This window comes from Arachis ipaensis, chromosome B2 (genome assembly GCF_059453495.1).
Source record: "Arachis ipaensis isolate K30076 ecotype BB chromosome B2, ASM5945349v1, whole genome shotgun sequence".
In the NCBI taxonomy this organism is placed as follows: Eukaryota; Viridiplantae; Streptophyta; class Magnoliopsida; order Fabales; family Fabaceae; genus Arachis; species Arachis ipaensis.
The window spans coordinates 323,729-343,037 of record NC_142437.1 but is presented as its reverse complement, the minus strand read 5'-3'; the positions used below and the strand labels follow the sequence as shown (position 1 = coordinate 343,037).

At 41.1% G+C, this 19,309-nt stretch overlaps 1 protein-coding gene across 1 annotated transcript; it reads right to left on the bottom strand.

Annotated features, from left to right (window-relative positions):
- Positions 1 to 9,147: 9,147 nt before the first annotated feature.
- On the bottom strand, positions 9,148 to 9,543 carry LOC107626630 (uncharacterized). Its single transcript, XM_016329525.1, has one exon. It carries the CDS (start codon positions 9,541 to 9,543, stop codon positions 9,148 to 9,150), a length of 396 nt encoding a protein of 131 aa, XP_016185011.1.
- Positions 9,544 to 19,309: the final 9,766 nt, after the last annotated feature.

The window sequence follows — 19,309 nt, the reverse complement described above, 5'->3', positions numbered from 1 at the left end:
TCCTAAAAACTATATGAAATTAACCCCAAAAAGCGTATAAAATATCCGCTCATCACAACACCAAACTTAAACTGTTGCTTGTCCTCAAGCAACTAGACAAATAAAATAGAAGACTAATAGGTTGAGAAGCAATAATATCTCAAAGTTTTTGAATGAAGCTCAGATTCTAATTAGATGAGCGAGGCTAGTAGCTTTTTGCTTCTGAACAGTTTTGGCATCTCACTTTATCCATTGAAGCTCAGAGTGATTGGCATCTATAGGAACTCTGAATTCAGATAGTGTTATTGATTCTCTTATTTCAGCGTGATGATTCTTGAACACAGCTATTTTATGAGTCTTGGCCGTGGCCCTAAGCACTTTGTTTTCCAGTATTACCACCGGATACATAAATGCCACAGACACATAACTGGGTGAACCTTTTCAGATTGTGACTCAGCTTTGCTAAAGTCCCCAATTAGAGGTGTCCAGAGTTCTTAAGCACACTCTTCTTTTTGCTTTGGACCTTGACTTTAACCGCTCAGTCTCAAGTTTTCACTTGACACCTTCACGCCACAAGCACATGGTTAGGGACAGCTTGGTTTAGCCGCTTAGGCCAGGATTTTATTCCTTCTTGGCCCTCCTATCCACTGATGCTCAAAGCCTTGGGATCCTTTTTATTACCCTTGCCTTTTAGTTTTAAGGGCTATTGGCTCTTTGCTCTTGCCTCTTGGTTTTAAGAGCTTTGGCTTTTTCTGCTTGCTTTTTCTTTTTCTTTCTATTTTTTTCGCTACTTTTTCTTGCTTCAAGAATCATTTTTATGATTTTTCAGATGATCAATAACATGTCTCATGTTCATCATTCTTTCAAGAGCCAACATATTTAACAGTCTTAAGCAACAAATTCAAAAGACATATGCACTGTTCAAGCATTCATTCAGAAGACAGAAATCATTGCCACCACATTTAACTAATTAGAATTTCTCTTATTAAAACTCGAAATTTTATTGCCTCTTATTCAAAAGATCTACTACTTTATTCATGTTTGCTAATGATGAGAAAAATAAACTATAGCTTAATTGGAGATAAAATCAAAATAGATACTAATTACTACTATATGACTCCTAAGGTAAACTTCTATAAGGACACTATCACAGAGTTAAGGCAGAAATTGGAAATTAACAACCTTTATTCTGGGGGAACGGGGGTTCCTCTGATCCTTGGGGTGCTTGGTCCTGCAAGAGATACTTTCTGGCGCTTCAAGTCCCTTAAGTCACGCCCTTGCTCCTCTTGTTCTTTAAACATATAGGTGAGAATTTGACCGTGTTCCTTTTGTTCTTTTATGATTTGTTCCATAGCTTCCCGTATCTTGGTAACAGACGTCTCAAGATACTCCCAGTATTCAGACTGAAGGATCTCTGGGAGAAATTCCTGTGTTTTCTTCTTGATGGGATCATCCTGTGCTTGTTGTTTTTCCATTGATGCTTTGGTGATTGGCTTCTCAACTGAGATATACTCAGTTATTCCCATCCTTACTCCAGCATCCTTGCAGAGCAGAGAGATCACGCTTGGATAAGCCAACCTGGCCTCTTTAGAATTTTTGTTAGCAATTTTGTAGAGTTCAGCTGAGATCAGCTAATGGACTTCCACTTCTTTTCCCATCATGATGCAATGGATCATCACTGCTCTTTTAACAGTGACCTCAGAACGGTTGCTGGTGGGCAGCAGAGAATGCCCAATGAAGTCCAGCCATCCTCTGGCGACTGGTTTGAGATCTTCTCTCTTGAGTTGATTTGGGACACCCTTTGTGTTGGTGGTCCACCTGGCTCCAGGGATACATATGTCCTCTAGAATCTTGTCCAGGCCCTTGTCTGTTCTCATCATTCTCCTATTGAATGAGTCTGGATCATCTTTCAGCTGAGGTAGCTTTAAGATCTCCCTGATCTTGTCAGGGTGAGTATGAACAATCTTTCCTCTGACCACGGTCCGATAGTCATAGAGAGCAGTCCCAGATAGTTTCTGCTTGTCAGTTTGCCACATATTAGCATAGAACTCCTGGACCATGTTCCTCCCCACTTTCGTTTCAGGATTAGCTAGGAGTTCCCAGTTCCTGATTCGAATTTGCTCCTGGATCTCCGGATATTCATCTTCTTTCAGATTGAATCTAACTTCCGGGATCACTAATCTCAGACCCATTATTTTGTAATAATGGTCTGAATGTTCTTTAGATAAGAACTTCCCTTGATTCCAAAGTGGTTTTGGAACGCTCTCTTTCTTGCCTCTTGGAGTGGGTTGTTTTCCTTTAGGAGCCATGATCTTAGTGATCTCGGATAAACACACCAAACTTAGAGGTTTGCTTGTCCTCAAGCAAAAGAAAAGAAAGGAGAGGGATGGAAGGAGAGCTAGGTGCAATTGTTGATTGAGGAGGAGGGAGGCCGAACCCATATTTAAAGGGATGGGGGGGTTTTCGAAAAATTGGAAAAGATAAGATAAAAAGATTGATTTGAAAAAGATAAGATAGAAGATATAGTTTAAAATTGAGAAGATATGATAGATTTTTGAAAAAGATGAATCTAGATTTTGAAAAAGATAATATGGAGATTTGAAAAAGATATTGAAAATATTTTAGAGTGAAAAAGATAGATTTGTTTTTAGAAAATATTTGAAAGGAGTTGGATTGAATTTGCAAAGAGGGTTGTGCTTATGGATTAAGATATATTTGATATTTTGAAAGAGGAATTTTTAGAAATTAAAGTTTTTAGAAATCAGGGTTCTTGACATGTTTATGCAAGAAATCATGTATTGAAACATAAAATTTTGAAATTAGAATGGAAATATGTGTGGAAAAAAATGAATTTGGCTCTTCCCTGCCATCCTGGCGTTTGAACGCCCAAACACTGCCTGTTTTGGGCGTTCAGCGCCCAAATGCTGCACTCCTGGGCGTTCAACGCCCAGTTGTTGCCCTTTTCTGGCGTTGAACGCCAGATTGCTATCCTTCCTGGCGTTCAGCGCCCACTGGATGCCCATTTTGGGCGCTGAACGCCCAAAATGGCCTTCACTGGCGTTTTCTTGCCAGTGAGCTCCCTATCTCTGTTTTGTGTGTAGATTCCTTCTGTAACCCTGTGGATTTATGAAAATAATGATTTACCTTAGTCTCAATGAATTTTATATAAACAAATAAAAATAAAAATCGGGCAAAATGCTTAGAGGATTGATGCCCCATGGCTGGGTTGCCTCCCAGCAAGCGCTTCTTTATTGTCTTTAGCTGGACTTTGCTGAGCTTTTAATCTAGCTTCAGCCTTGAGCATTCTTGCTCAACGTTGCCTTCAAGATAATGCTTGATTCTCTGTCCATTGACAGTGAACCTCTTGTCAGAATCAATATCTTGAAGCTCCACATAACCATATGGTGATACACTTGTAATCACGTATGGTCCCCTCCACCGGGATTTCAATTTCCCGGGGAATAGCCTGAGTCTAGAGTTAAACAGCAGAACCTTCTGTCCTGGTTCAAAGATTCTAGATGACAGCTTTCTGTCATGCCATTTTTTTTATTTCTCTTTATAAAGCTTGACATTTTCGAAAGCTGTGAATCTGAATTCCTCTAGCTCATTTAGCTGGAGCAATCTTTTTTCTCCTGCTAACTTGGCATCAAAGTTTAGGAATCTGGTTGCCCAGTAGGCTTTATGTTCCAGTTCCACGGGCAGGTGACATGCCTTACCATACACAAGTTGGTATGGAGAAGTCCCTATAGGGGTCTTGAATGCTGTTCTGTAAGCCCACAGAGCATCATCCAAGCTCCGTGCCCAATCCTTTCTACGGGTACTTACTGTCCGTTCTAGGATTCTCTTTAATTCTCTGTTAGAGACTTCAGCTTGCCCATTAGTTTGTGGATGATATGGAGTGGCCACTTTATGGCGAATTCCATACCGAACCATGGCAGAGTAAAGCTGTTTATTGCAGAAGTGAGTGCCCCCATCACTAATTAGTACTCTAGGGACACCAAACCTGCTAAAGATATGTTTCTGGAGGAACTTCAGCACTGTTTTAGTATCATTGTTGGGTGTGGCAATGGCCTCAACCCATTTTGATACATAGTCAACTACCACCAGAATATAAGTGTTTGAGTATGATGGTGGGAAAGGTCCCATGAAATCAATTCCCCATACGTCAAACAACTCAATCTCCAAGATCCCTTGTTGAGGCATGGCGTAACCATGAGGCAGATTGCCAGCTCTTTGGCAACTGTCACAGTTACGTACAAACTCTCGGGAATCTTTATAGAGTATGGGCCAATAGAAGCCACATTGGAGGACCTTGGTGGCTGTTCGCTCACCTCCGAAATGGCCTCCATATTGTGATCCATGGCAATGCCATAGGATCCTCTGTGCTTCTTCTTTAGGCACACACCTACGGATTATTCCGTCTGCACATCTCTTAAAGAGATAGGGTTCATCCCACAAGTAGTACTTTGCATCAGTGATTAATTTTTTCTTTTGTATACTGTTGTACTCTTTGGGTATGAACCTTGCAGCTTTATAGTTTGCAATATCGGCAAACCATGGTGCTTCCTGAATGGCAAATAGATGCTCATCCGGAAAAGTCTCAGAGATCTCAAGAGAGGGGAGGGGCGTCCCTTCTATTGGCTCTATCCGGGACAGATGATCAGCCACTTGGTTCTCTGTCCCTTTTCTGTCTCTTATTTCTATATCAAACTCTTGCAGAAGCAACACCCATCTGATGAGCCTGGGTTTTGAATCCTGCTTTGTGAGTAGATATTTAAGAGCAGCATGGTCAATATACACAATCACTTTTGATCCTACTAAGTATGATCTGAACTTGTCAATGGCATAAACCACTGCAAGTAATTCTTTTTCTGTGGTTGTGTAATTTTTCTGGGCATCATTTAAAACGCGACTAGCATAATAAATGATGTGCAGAAGCTTGTCATGCCTCTGTCCTAACACTGCACCAATGGCGTGATCACTGGCATCACACATTAGCTCAAATGGTAATGTCCAGTCTGGTGCAGAGATAACTGGTGCTGTGACCAGCTTAGCTTTCAGCGTTTCAAACGCCTGCAGGCACTCTGTGTCAAACACAAATGGCGTGTCAGCAGCTAGCAGGTTGCTTAGAGGTTTTGCGATTTTTGAAAAATCCTTTATAAACCTCCTATAGAATCCTGCAAGCCCCAGAAAGCTTCTGATTGCCTTAACATTGGCAGGTGGTGGTAATTTTTCAATTACCTCTATCTTTGCTTGATCCACCTGTATTCCCTTGTTTGAGATTTTATGCCCAAGAACAATCCCTTCAGTCACCATGAAGTGACATTTTTCCCAGTTTAAAACTAGGTTGGTCTCTTGGCATCTTTTCAGAACAAGTTTCAGGTGATCAAGACAGGAGCTGAATGAGTCTCCATATACTGAGAAGTCATCCATGAAGACTTCCAGAAATTTTTCCACCATATCAGAGAAAATAGAGAGCATGCATCTCTGGAAGGTTGCAGGCGCATTACACAGCCCGAATGGCATCCTTCTATAAGCAAACACTCCAGATGGACATGTGAATGTTGTTTTCTCTTGATCCTGGGGATCTACTGCAATCTGGTTATAGCCTGAGTAGCCATCCAAAAAGCAGTAATACTCATGACCTGCCAGTCTTTCTAGCATCTAGTCTATGAATGGTAAAGGAAAATGATCCTTTCTGGTGGCTGTATTGAGCCTTCTGTAGTCAATACACATGCGCCATCCTGTAACTGTTCTTGTAGGAACCAGTTCATTTTTTTCATTATGAATCACTGTCATGCCTCCCTTTTTTGGGACGACTTGGACAGGGCTCACCCAGGGGCTATCAGAAATAGGATAAATAATCCCAACCTCTAGTAATTTGGTGACCTCTTTCTGCACCACTTCCTTCATGGCTGGATTTAGCCGCCTCTGTGGTTGAACCACTGGTTTAGCATTATCCTCCAATAGGATTTTGTGCATGCATCTAGCTGGGCTTATGCCCTTAAGGTCACCTATGGACCACCCAAGAGCTGTCTTGTGTGTCCTTAGCACCTGAATAAGTGCTTCCTCTTCCTGTGAATTTAAAGCAGAGCTTATGATCACTGGAAAAGTGTCACCTTCTCCTAGAAATACATATTTCAAGGATGGTGGTAATGGCTTGAGCTCGGGTTTAGGAGGTTTTTCCTCTTCCAGAAGAAATTTCAGAGGCTCTTTCATGTCCTCTGAATCCAGTTGCTAGGAAGGGTCTTCCTAGAATGAGAGTAGCACTCTTGTGCTCCTCCATTTCCAGCACAACAAAGTCAGTGGGAAAGGCGAATGGCCCAACTCTGACTATCATGTCTTCAATCACGCCTGATGGGTATTTAGTGGAGCCATCAGCAAGTTGGAGACATATCCGGGTTGGTTTAACTTCGTCAGCTAAGCCAAGCTTTCTGACAGTGGATGCAGGTATTAGGTTGATGCTTGCCCCAAGATCACATAAAGATGTCTTGGTACAATTATCTTCCAATATGCATGGTATCAGAAAACTCCCAGGGTCTTTAAGCTTTCCAGGAAAGCTCTTCAGAATGACTGCACTGCATTCTTCAGTAAGGAGAACTCTTTCTGTTTCTCTCCAATCCTTCTTATGACTCAAGATCTCTTTCATGAACTTGGCATAAGAAGGTATTTGCTCAAGTGCTTCTGCAAATGGAATCTTTATTTCAAGAGTCCTGAGATAATCTGCAAAGCGAGCAAATTGCTTATCCTGCTCCTCTTTCCGGAGTTTTTGAGGATAAGGTATCTTGGCTTTATATTCTTCAACCTTAGTTGCTGCAGGTTTATTGCCTACAGAAGTGGTTGAAGAAGCCTTTTTAGAGGGGTTGTTATCAGCATTTGTGTGTGTCTGATCCCTCACTGGCAATTGAGTGCCAGAAGTAGAAGCTGGAGTGATGTTGGGCGCCAACTCCTTGTCTGTTCCTGGCGTTTGAACGCCAGAATTGTGCCCATTTTGGGCGTTCAGCGCCAGATCCTGCCCATTTTGGGCGTTCAACGCCAGATCCTTGTCCATTTCTGGCGTTGAACGCCAATCCTGCCTTGTTTCTGGCGTTGAACGCCAGTTTTGGGCATGGTCTGGGCGTTCAGCGCCAGCCTTCCACCAATTTTCTGGCGTTTTAACGCCAGAATTATTTCTCCCTGGGCTCTTATAGTCCTCAGGTGAATCTTAGGTGGTTTGCTCATTTCTTAGCTTTTTGCTGCCTTGAGGTGGGGCATTTAATGTTTTCCCACTTCTTAATTGAACTGCTTGGCATTCTTCTGTTATTTATCTTGACAGCTGCTGCTTTGTTTGCCTAAACTGTTCTTCCATATGTATATTAGCCATCCTTGTCTCTTGTAGTCTATCCTTGAATTCGGTTAACTGCTTTGTTAGGAAGTCCAATTGCTGATTGAATTCAGCAGCTTGTTTTACAGGACTGAGTTCAGCAGTTGCTGTTTTAACCTCTTCTTTCATGGAAGGGTCACTGCTTAGATACAGATGCTGATTCCTGGCAACTGTATCAATGAGCTCTTGAGCCTCTTCAATTGTCTTTCTCATGTGGATAGATCCACCAGCTGAGTAATCCAGAGACATCTGAGCTCCTTCTGCAAGCCCATAGTAGAAGATGTCTAACTGAACCCACTCTGAAAACATTTCAGAGGGGCATTTTCGTAGCATCTCTCTGTATCTCTCCCAGGCATCATAAAGAGATTCATTATCTCCTTGCTTGAAGCCTTGGATGTCCAGCCTTAGCTGTGTCATCCTTTTTGGAGGGAAATACTGATTCAGGAATTTTTCTGTTAGCTGTTTCCATGTCCTTATGTTGGCTTTAGGTTGGTTATTTAACCACCTCTTAGCTTGATCTTTTACAACAAATGAAAACAGTAATAGTCTGTAGACATCCTGATCTATTTCTTTATCATGTACTGTGTCAGCAATCTGTAGAAACTGTGCCAGAAATTCTGTAGGTTCTTCCTGTGGAAGACCGGAATACTGGAAACTCTGCTGCACCATGATAATGAGCTGAGGATTCAACTCAAAGCTACTGACTCCAATGGAGGGTATGCAAATGCTACTCCCATATGAAGCAGTAGAGGGGTTAGAATATGACCCCAGAGTCCTCCTGGACTGTTCATTTCCGCTTAGGTCCATGATGGAGAAAGGGAGATGATGTAAAATAGAAAAAAAATATTTTTATTTATTTATTTATTAATTTATTTCGAAAATAAAATAATAATAAATAAAAATGGGTGAAATTTTCGAAAAATTGAGGAGAGAGAAAATGGTTAGGAAGTTTTGAAAAAGATATGATGATTTTTTTGAAAAAGGTTTTAAATTTTGAAATAAAAATCTGAATTTTTGAAATAGAATTCGAAAATTTGCTTTTAAAACAGAGAGAAAATATATTTTTGAATTTAAAGAGGAGAGAGAAAAACAATAAGATAGCACAAGATTTAAAATTTTTAGATCTAATGCTCCTTGTTTTCGAAAATTTTGGAGGGGAAAACACCAAGGAACACCAAACTTAAAAATTTTAAGATCAAGACACAAGGAAAACTCAAGAATACTTTGAAGATTCACAAGAACACAGTAACACGAAGGAAGAACACCAAACTTAAAATTTTTAGAAAACCAAACTAAAATTTTCGAAAAACACAGAGAAATCAACAAGAAAACACCAAACTTAAAGTTTTGGGCAGAGGACTGGCGTTGAACGCCAGTTTACGTCGTCTATCCTTGTGAAAAGTATGGACTATTATATATTGCTGGAAATCCCTGGATGTCTACTTTCCAACGCAATTAGAAGCACGCCATTTCGAGTTCTGTAGCTCCAGAAAATCCACTTTGAGTGCAGGGAGGTCAGAATCCAACAGCATCAGCAGTCCTTTTTCAGCCTGAATCAGATTTTTGCTCAGCTCCTTCAATTTCAACCAGAAAAATACCTGAAATTACAGAAAAACACACAACTCATAGTAAAGTCCAGAAATATGAATTTTTTCCTAAAAACTAATAGAATTAAACAAAAAACTAACTAAAACATCCTAAAAACTATATGAAATTAACCCCAAAAAGCGTATAAAATATCCGCTCATCAGGTGTCTCCCACCCAGCACTTTTCTTTTACATCCTTAAGTTGGACGATCTTGTGCTCAAGCTTCCTCTTCTTTTGGTGCATCCTCCAGGAGGAGCACTTCCACTTCCTTGGGTGATTTGTAGCCATGGTACTTCTTTACTCTATGGCCATTCACCTTGAAGGTTGTCTTACTTTGAGGATCAAACAGCTCCACTATACCATAGGGTTTAACTTCCTTCACCTTAAAGGGACCTTCCCATCTTAAACAGAGCTTTCCAGGCATGAATCTGAGCCTCGAGTTGTAGAGGAGAACTTCGTCACCTTCTTGAAAATCTTTCTTCCGAATGTGGTGGTCATGGAATGTCTTAGTCTTTTCCTTGTAGATCCGGGCATTTTCATATGCCTCTATTCTAAGATATTCAAGCTCCTCTAACTGCAATTTTCGGGCTACACCCACCTTGGTGATGTCCATATTACACTGCTTCACTGCCCAATAGGCTTTGTGTTCAACTTCCACCGGGAGGTGGCATGCCTTACCATAGACGACCCGAAAGGGGCTCATCCCTAACGCTGTCTTGTAGGCCGTCCTGTATGCCCACAATGCATCTCCTAACCGAGTGCTCCAGTCCTTCCTTGTGGGTTTACCACTTTCTCCAGGATTCGCTTAATCTCTCGGTTGGACACTTCTGCTTGCCCATTTGTTTGGGGTGATATGCAGTTGAAACCTTATGTGCTATCCCATAGCGCTTGAGTAGTGCTTCTACTTTTCTGTTACAAAAATGGGAACCTTGGTCGCTCACGATTGCTCGTGGCAACCCATAACGGCACACAATATTATTTCTAATGAAAGAAATCACAGCATTGGCGTCATCAAGGCAAGTAGGTATCGCTTCTACCCACTTTGAGACGTAGTCAATTTCTAACAGGATATACAAGTACCCACTTGAGTTGGAAAATGGTCCCATAAAGTCTATGCCCCATACATCAAAGATTTCGCAAAATAGCATGGGTTGTTGAGGCATTTCATCCCTTTGAGATGCATTCCCCGACTTTTGACATTGGTGACACGACACACAAAATTGGTTAGCATCCTTGAACAGCGTGGGCCACCAGAATCCACAATCCAAAACTTTTTTCGCCGTCTGTTGTGGGCAAAAGTGGCCACCAAACTCGGACGAGTGACAAGATTCAAGAATTGATTGGATTTCAGATTCTGGAACACATCTGCGAATTACTTGGTCTACTCCTCTCCTCCATAAGTGGGGGTCATCCCAAATATAATATTTGGAATCACTCCTCAACTTATCTCTTTGGTGTTTGGAAAAGTTGGCAGGGTAAATCTTAGCAACCAAGTAGTTCGCCATGGGGGCAAACTAAGGAAAACTATCCGAAACAGCATGCAAACCTTCTAAAGGGAATGAGTCATTGATCGGAAATGGATCATACTTAATATTTTCCAAGCGGCTTAAATGATCCGCAACTAAATTTTGTGATCCACTCCGGTCCCTAATCTCAATGTTGAATTCTTGCAAAAGCAAGATCCAACGTATGAGCCTGGGTTTTGACTCAGTCTTTGTCAATAAATATTTCAAGGCAGCATGATCCGTGTATACCACTATCTTAGAGCCTAGCAAGTAAGATCGAAACTTATCCAAAGCATAAACAACGGCTAAAAGCTCTTTCTCGGTAGTGGTATAGTTGGATTGTGCCGCATCCAACGTCTTTGAGGAGTAAGCGATGATATAGGGGAGCTTACCATCGCGCTGTGCTAGCGCGGCACCTACGGCATGATTTGACGCATCGCACATGATCTCGAATGGCTACGTCCAGTCAGGGCCCCTCACAATCAGTGCTGTGGTAAGTGCTCTCTTTAACTCCTCAAATGCGTCCACACAAGCACTATCAAACTCAAAGTCCACGTCCTTTTGGAGTAGGCGCGACAATGGCAATGCAATTTTGCTAAAATTCTTGATGAAGCGCCTATAGAATCCTGCATGCCCCAAAAAAGAACGGACCTCCCTCACAGATGAGGGGTGAGATAAACCGGTAATGACATTCACCTTGGCCGGGTCTACAGAAATTCCTTTGTCGGAAACTACGTGTCCTAATACTATACCTTGTCTAACCATGAAGTGACAGTTTTCAAAATTCAAGACAAGGTTAGTATCAACACACCTAGCTAGGACCTTGGCCAAGTTCTCCAAACAACTATCAAATGAAGTTCCGTGCACACTGAAGTTGTCCATAAAGACTTCCATACAACTCTCCATAAGATCGGAAAAGACACTCATCATACACCGCTGAAATGTGGTGGGTGCATTGCATAGCCCGAATGGCATCCTTTTGTAGGCAAAGGTGCCAAAGGGACAAGTAAATGTGGTCTTTTCCTGATCCTCAGGAGCGATGTGAATCTGGAAATATCCAGTATAGCCATCAAGAAAGCAATAATGGGATTTACCCACAAGTCGGTCTAGTATCTGGTCGATGAACGACAAAGGATAGTGGTCCTTCCTAGTTGTAGCGTTCAACCTCCTATAATCGATGCACACTCGCCATGCATTTTGTACTCTTGTGGTGACCACTTCACCATCTTTATTCTTTACAGCGGTGATGCCAGATTTCTTTGGAACGACCTGGACCAGACTTACCCATTCACTATCAAAAATCAGGTATATGATACTTGCATCAAGTAGGCTCGTGACTTCCTTCTTTACCACGTCAAGGATAGTTGGGTTAAGTCGTCTTTGCGGTTGTCTAACCAGCCGAGCTCCTTCTTATAGAAAAATGCGATGCATGCACATTTGTGGATCAATTCCCACAATATCGGCTAAGCTCCAACCGATTGCTCTCTTGTGTTTCCTCAGGACTTCTAGGAGCTTCTCCTCTTCGTGACTAGAGAGCTCACTAGCAATAATGACCGGAAACTCTTAATTGTTCCCAAGGAACGCATACTTCAAATGAGACGGAAGAGGTTTCAGTTCACTTTTTGCTTCCAATTGAGGTTCTTTTTCACTGAGCTCATAGGATTCATCTTCAACCATTTCCCTTTGTTCATCATGATTATCCTTCTCTTTAATAGTAGCGTAACATAGCTCGTCATGATCTTCGCTTTGCACTTCCGCTACCACCTCATCAATTACATCACATCGGAGAACGGAATGCTCTTCTGGTGGGTGTTTCATGGCTTTCTCCAAGTTGAACTTAATCATCGTATCCCCAACCTCAAAAGAATATCTGCCGGTGTAGGCATCTAACTTGAATTTGGAAGTTTTAAGGAAGGGTCTACCAAGTAGAACAGAGGAAGAGCTTCTACCCTCTGTTAGTGGCATTTCAAGAATGTAAAAATCGACCGGAAACACCAAATCCTTGATTGCTACGAGTACATCTTAGGCTATACCCATCACAGTAATTATACTCTTGTCGGCTAAGGCAAATCGAGCGGCCAACCTTTTCAATGGAGCCAAGTTCAACCTTGCAAAAACTGAGAGCGGCATAATACTCACACAAGCTCCTAGATCACACATACAATCAGGAAAAATAACTCTACCAATACAACAAGAAACCAGACAAGGCCCGGGGTCATCAAACTTTTCAAGAATAGGCTTCATCAATGCAGAAATAGAATTGCCCAAAGACAACATTTCTAGTTCACCAATCCTATCTTTATGTGTACACAAGTCCTTCAAAAATTTTGCATACTTCAGAATTTGTTGTATAGCATCAAGAAGTGGGATGGTTACCTCAACCTTCTTGAACACTTGGAGCATGTTCAAATCGAATTCCGGAGCTTTCTTTGCTTTCTTTATCATTGAAGGGAATGGGATAGGAATGGGATCATCTGTGGTAGCTTTCCTCTTAGGTTCCTTGAGGCTCATTTCTTCTTCTTCTTGCCTTGTGCTCACCTCCTCCTCTTCATGTGGAGCTTCAACAGCCACTTCCTTCTCCTGAATGTCTTCCAAGACCCTAGGAGGTATCTTCTCCAATGTAGTCCCCGACCGTAGTGTGATGGCGTTGAGTATGCCCTTTGGGTTTGGAAGGGGTTGGGATGGAAGGTTTGAAGAGCTTGAGGGTTGGTGGATGTTGTTGGAAGAGGGTAAAACCAATCTTGAGACCATCTCGGTGAGGTTAGCTAATTGGGCATTCACAGTATTAAATTGAGCTTTGCTATTTTCTTCATTCTTTTCCACAATAGCTCTAAGCTTATCAACTTGGTTGGTAGAAGCAGAAGAAGCTTGGTTGGATTGTTGTCTTTGATGTGGTGCTTGGTATTTTTGGTAGTTGTTTTGGTTTTGGTTGGCTTGGTAGTTGTTGTTGTTATGGTGGTGTTGGGATGAAGATTGGTAATTGTTGTTGTGGTGCGAAGAAGAGTTGTTCCATCTTTGACCTTGATGGTTCCCTTGTGCATTATCCCTCCACCCTTGATTGGAGTTATTGCCATGAGAGTAGTTGTTGTGGCCTTGGTTTTGGTAGGGTGGGTGATTGTTGTAATTCACATTAGCGACGGCTAAGGTGTAGTCCTCTTGAATTCGGTGGCATTGATCCGTGTAATGTACGGTGCTAGAACACAAGCCACAAATCCTTAGAGGACCTTCAATTTGGGGAACTTGGGGTGAAGCTTGAACGGCTTGAATGGAATAGAACTCCTTTTGCTGTTTGTGCATCTCGATGAGAATGGTAGTCATGTCACCAAGCACCTTAGTCAAACTTGATTCAGAAGGAGAGGGTTCCACTATACCCTTGAGGGGGTTGCTTCTCACCCTTACGTGTTGAGTAGCCTCGGTGACATCATTTATCAAGCTCTATGCTTCCGCCTCTGTCTTGTTCTTGGAAAGGGACCACCGCTAGATGCGGTAAGTAGCCTTCTATCTTCCACACAAAGACCTCCGGTGAAGTAACTTATGAGTAGATGAGTGCTCAACCCATGGTGGGGGCAAGTCTCCAATAATCTCTTGAATCGGCTCCAATACTCATACAAAGTCTCTTGATACTTTTGCATTATGCCCGAGATCTCTTTCCGGATATAGTCGATCTTTTCCGGCGGGAAGAACTTGTCTAGAAACTCTCTTCTCAAGAAGTCCCAATTGGTCACTATCTCATCCGGTTGGGAGTAGTACCATTCCTTCGCTTGCCCTTCAAGAGAAAAGGGGAAGGAGTAAACCATGATGGCAATTTCGTTGGCCCCATGCCTCCGGGCCGTAGCACAAGCCGCTTGAAAATCTCTCAGATGTCGAATGGGGTCTTGACCGGGAAGCCCATGGTACTTAGGAAACAAGTTGATCAGACTACTCTTCAACTCAAAGTTTCGGTCAAGGTTGGGAAATCTTGTTTGTAGTGGTGGCAGAATGAGGTCCGGCGCTCCTTGTTCATGCAAAGTGATCCTACGTGGCTCCGCCATGCGAGGTTCACCTGTTGATTGCGAAGATGTATCAGTAGTGCCAACAGAAGAATAAGAAGTAATGGACTCTAAGTCGCTCGGAACCGTCTAGTGGTTCGGTATGTTCCTCAAGTGAGGCCGAAACACTGGGCGCGTAGTCCAACCGACGCCTAGCTTGCCGAGTATGCAATAAAGTCCTTTCAATTTCTAAGTCAAGCTCGGCTAAGCTAGCGTTTGGTTGGGACCGAGTCATCAAACTTGAGAGTCATAGCTCATGTACACAAGAAATCTATACTAAGAGAAAAATAGAGAAAACAAGTAAACTATCCACACTATCTACATATTCATATAACCAATGCTAAGGCATACGTTGCACTCATTCCCCAGCAACGGCGCCATTAATTTGGTAGAGTTGACGGAAGGTATACCGGTTCGGAATTCCACAAAATACATCCGTTGTTAGTATAGCCCAACTGATAATTAATCCTCAATCCCAAATTAAGAAAGGGTGGTTGTTGATGAGCGGATAATTTATACGCTTTTTGGCATTGTTTTTAGGTAGTTTTTAGTAGGATCTAACTATTTTTAGGGATGTTTTTATTAGTTTTTATGAAAAATTCACATTTCTGGACTTTACTATGAGTTTTTGTGTTTTTCTGTGATTTCAGGTATTTTCTGGCTGAAATTGAGGGATCTGAGCAAAAATCTGATTCATGCTGAAAAAAGACTGCTGATGCTGTTGGATTCTGACCTCCCTATACTCGAAATGGATTTTCTGGAGCTACAGAACTCCAAATGGCGTGCTCTCAATTGCGTTGGAAATTAGACATCCAGGGCTTTCCAGCCATATATAATAGTCCATACTTTATTCAAGTTTAGACAATGCAAACACGTCACAAACCAGAGTTAAACGCCAAAAACACGTTACAACTTGGCGTTTAACTCCAGAAGAAGCCTAACACGTGTAAAGCTCAAGTCTCAGCCCCAGCACACACCAAAGTGGGCCCTGGAAGTGGATTTCTGCACTTAGACTTATTTCTATAAACCCTAGTAACTAGTTTAGTATAAATAGAACTTTTTACTATTGTGTATGGAGTTCCTTTTTGGAAAATCCCCTTTTGGGAGGATCCTTGGACGTTCAGTTCTTAGACATTGGGGGCTGGCCATTCGGCCATGCCTGGACCACCATCACTTATATATTTTCAACGGTGGAGTTTCTACACACCATAGATTAAGGTGTGGAGCTCTGCTGTACCTCGAGTATTAATGCAAAGTACTATTGTTCTTCTATTCAATTCATGCTTATTCTTATTCTAAGATATCCATTCGCACCCAAGAACATGATGAATGTGATGATTATGTGACGCTCATCACCATTCTCACTTATGAACGTGTGCCTGACAACCACCTTCGTTCTACATGCAAACAAGCCTGAATGAATATCTCTTGGATTCCTTAATCAGAATCTTCGTGGTATAAGCTAGAATCCATTGGCAGCATTCTTGAGAATCCGGAAAGTCTAAAGAGTAGGATTCAGGGATTGAATGACTGTGACGAGCTTCAAACTCGTGACTGTAGGGCGTAGTGACAGACGCAAAAGGATAGTAAATCCTATTCCTACATGATCGAGAACCGACAGATGATTAGCCGTGCGGTGACAGCGCATCTGGACCATTTTCACTGAGAGGACAGACAGTAGCCATTGACAACGGTGATCCCCCAACATACAGCTTGCCATGGAAAGGAGTAAGAACGATTGGATCAAGACAGAAGGAAAGCAGAGATTCAAAAGGAACAAGCATCTCCATACGCTTATCTGAAACTCCCACCAATGATTTACATAAGTATCTCTATCCTATTTTATTTATCTTTTAATATATTATAATCTCTCAACCAATTTGAATCAGCCTGACTAAGATCTACAAGATGACCATAGCTTGCTTCATACCAACAATCTCCGTGGGATCGACCCTTACTCACGTAAGGTTTATTACTTGGACGACCCAGTGCACTTGCTGGTTAGTTGTCCGAAGTTGTGAAGAATGTGTGTGAACCATGGTATTGTGCACCAAGTTTTTGGAGCCGTTGCCAGGGAGGGAACGAACAACAATTGCCATTGAGATCACAAATTCGCCTATCAGTTGTCACAAGTGCTAACCCCAAATAAGAATGTAACCGGAGTATTTAGACTCCGGGTCATCTCACGAAGAATGGAAAAGCATGTGCTTTAGCATTGATCAGAAATACGGGGTTGAGAATCATGGTGATGAAAATTAACTACCAAGCTTGTCATGCAAGAAATCTTAAAATGCAAGAAACTCTAAATTTAAGCAATTAACTAAATCAAGAACTAGCAACTAAGAATTTTGGTTTTTCAAATATGAATCAAAGGTACTCTTGACTAAGCATGGGAATTGGGGTCTCTATCCTTGTCTTCAACTATAATTAGCCAATTGTGACGAACCAAACTCACTAAGTCTACCTCAAAGAACCTTAAGTACGTAACATTTACTCCTAGGGTTGAGGTACGTCAAGTGGTTTGACCAATTTCAACCCATAAGTCCCAACCAATCTACTAATTAGTAGTGGGTTGGTGTTAATGGGTGTCAATTTGGTCACTAAGGGTTCTCCAATCAACAATCCAATGAGACCCAATGACTCAAGGTCACCCAATTCTCATAACTTAGACCAAGAGTAAAAGAAACTACTCCATAATTAAAGCAAACATTTCATCAAACACATAGAATGCACTAACTAGAGACATGTTCAAATTACAATTAAATTGAGAATTATGAGGACCCACTAACAATCATCTATAGAAACTACATAATTAACACTAGCAATCACAAGAAGCATCAACATATTCATAGAAATCAACACCCACAATGTTCATGAATTGGGGTAGAAAATTGAAAAGCAATAAGACAACACAATCAAGATAAGATCTAAACAAAATAACACTAGAGGATTCAAATTGAGTAAACAAGAGTATCAAACAACAAGATCCAATCCAGTAATTTCACAATGGGAGATCAAAATCAAGCTAGATTTAGGGAGGAAGAAGGGTTCCTCTCTAGATGAACAAAAACTACCCAAAAACTCAAAATGTGTCTAAGTGTCTAATGTGTGATCCCCCATTGCTCCTACAATCCATGGGTCATTTCCATGCAGAGCTAGCCTTCAATTGGGTCCCTCCAGGCCTCAGAAATCGCTAGCCACGATTTCATTAATGAGGTCACGTGCTGGTCGCGACGCGTGCGCGCCAGGTGCGTGCGTGCGCCGATGAGCTCCTGAATCCACGCGTATGCGCACAGTACGCGTGTGTGCTGATGACGATTCTTCCAATGTGCATGGGAGCGTCAGCTATATGCGAGTGGCCACAATAGTACGCATCCACGCGTACGCGCCAGGTGCGCGTGCGCGTTGATGACTGAACTCCAAGGCTCCAAACCTCCATGTTTCTTCACTTGTGCATGCTTCCTTCTCCTCTTCTAGACCAATCCTGCCCTGGAAACTATAAAATCACTAAACAAATACGTCACGGCATCGAGTGGTAATAGAAGAGATCAAAATATAGCAATTCCGGCTCAAATAAGCATGTTTTCAATCACAAGATCAAACACGGATGGAGATACAAAACCATGCAATTCAAGTGGATAAGTGTGGAAAATATTGACAAAATCCCCTCAAATCAGCACAAGATAAACCACAAAATTAGGGTTTATCAAACCTCCCCACACTTAAACCATGCATGTCCTCATGCTAAAGATAAGAAGACCAAAGGATATAATGAAAAGAGAGTTGTGGAATGCAACTAATGCAAATGCATCTACCTACTTGGTCAAGGGTGAATCTATCCTCCAATAATATATGGGAATATATAGGGTTAAGGTGACATGATAGTCCAAGAATGCTACCAATTCAAAGCATCACAATACGGTGAACATAACTTGCAAGATGTACGCTTGTAAAGGAGAATAACATGGAAGCTATATATGGTATGAAGCAAATGTTCTATTTGAAACTAATGCTATATCTTGTTCATTTAGTTTCCTTGTTGCATTAAGAGAAGGCGACAACTCCTTTTGTTTAACATCTGCATACTTTCCCAAAAATAAACTTCCAAGATGGTACTCGAAAGTTTATGCCACTAATAAAAATAACCTGGAAAGATAACAAATAAGCTCCAAAAGATTTAAAAAGTGAGAAAACTAACCGGATATTAGTTATATTTTTTCATAAAATACTTTAGATATTAGATTTCGATGCGATTTTTTGTAAGTATTATTAGAAAAAAGAGACTTTGTCATAGTTAAAATTTGGTGATTTGTCAAGGAATTTTTTCAATATTTTTTGTGAATGATTGAATTTAAAATAAAATGCACAAGTTGTTTGCTAAATACAAAATTCCTTTATCATTTATGTAAAAAAAATGATATTTTTGTTAATTTTGTCACGTTTTTAAATCTTTTGAGACTTCTTGTCATTCATAGAAATCTTATTTGGTTATTTTTCATAGCGATATGAGTTTTTTGGTGCAATTTCAGTAGTTTACCTTGTTCCTAATAGCATGTGAGCTATTTTTAGCTCAATTTGTTAGTTACTTTATAAGCTAAGCTCTTGAGCCGGTGAGCTACTGAGCTTGAGCTAAAAATTTGAGCTCATTTATTAAATGAGTCAAACTTAACTTTGCTATGATCCATGAGCAAGGTTGTATATTCATTTATCGGTTCACATAGATATGTAGATGCCTGAGACCTTGGCATAATATCACCTATATCATTATATATTATCAATAATAATATATAATATCTCAATTATTTGCATAATGTGTCTTGTAGATTAAATATGTTGAAAATAAGTA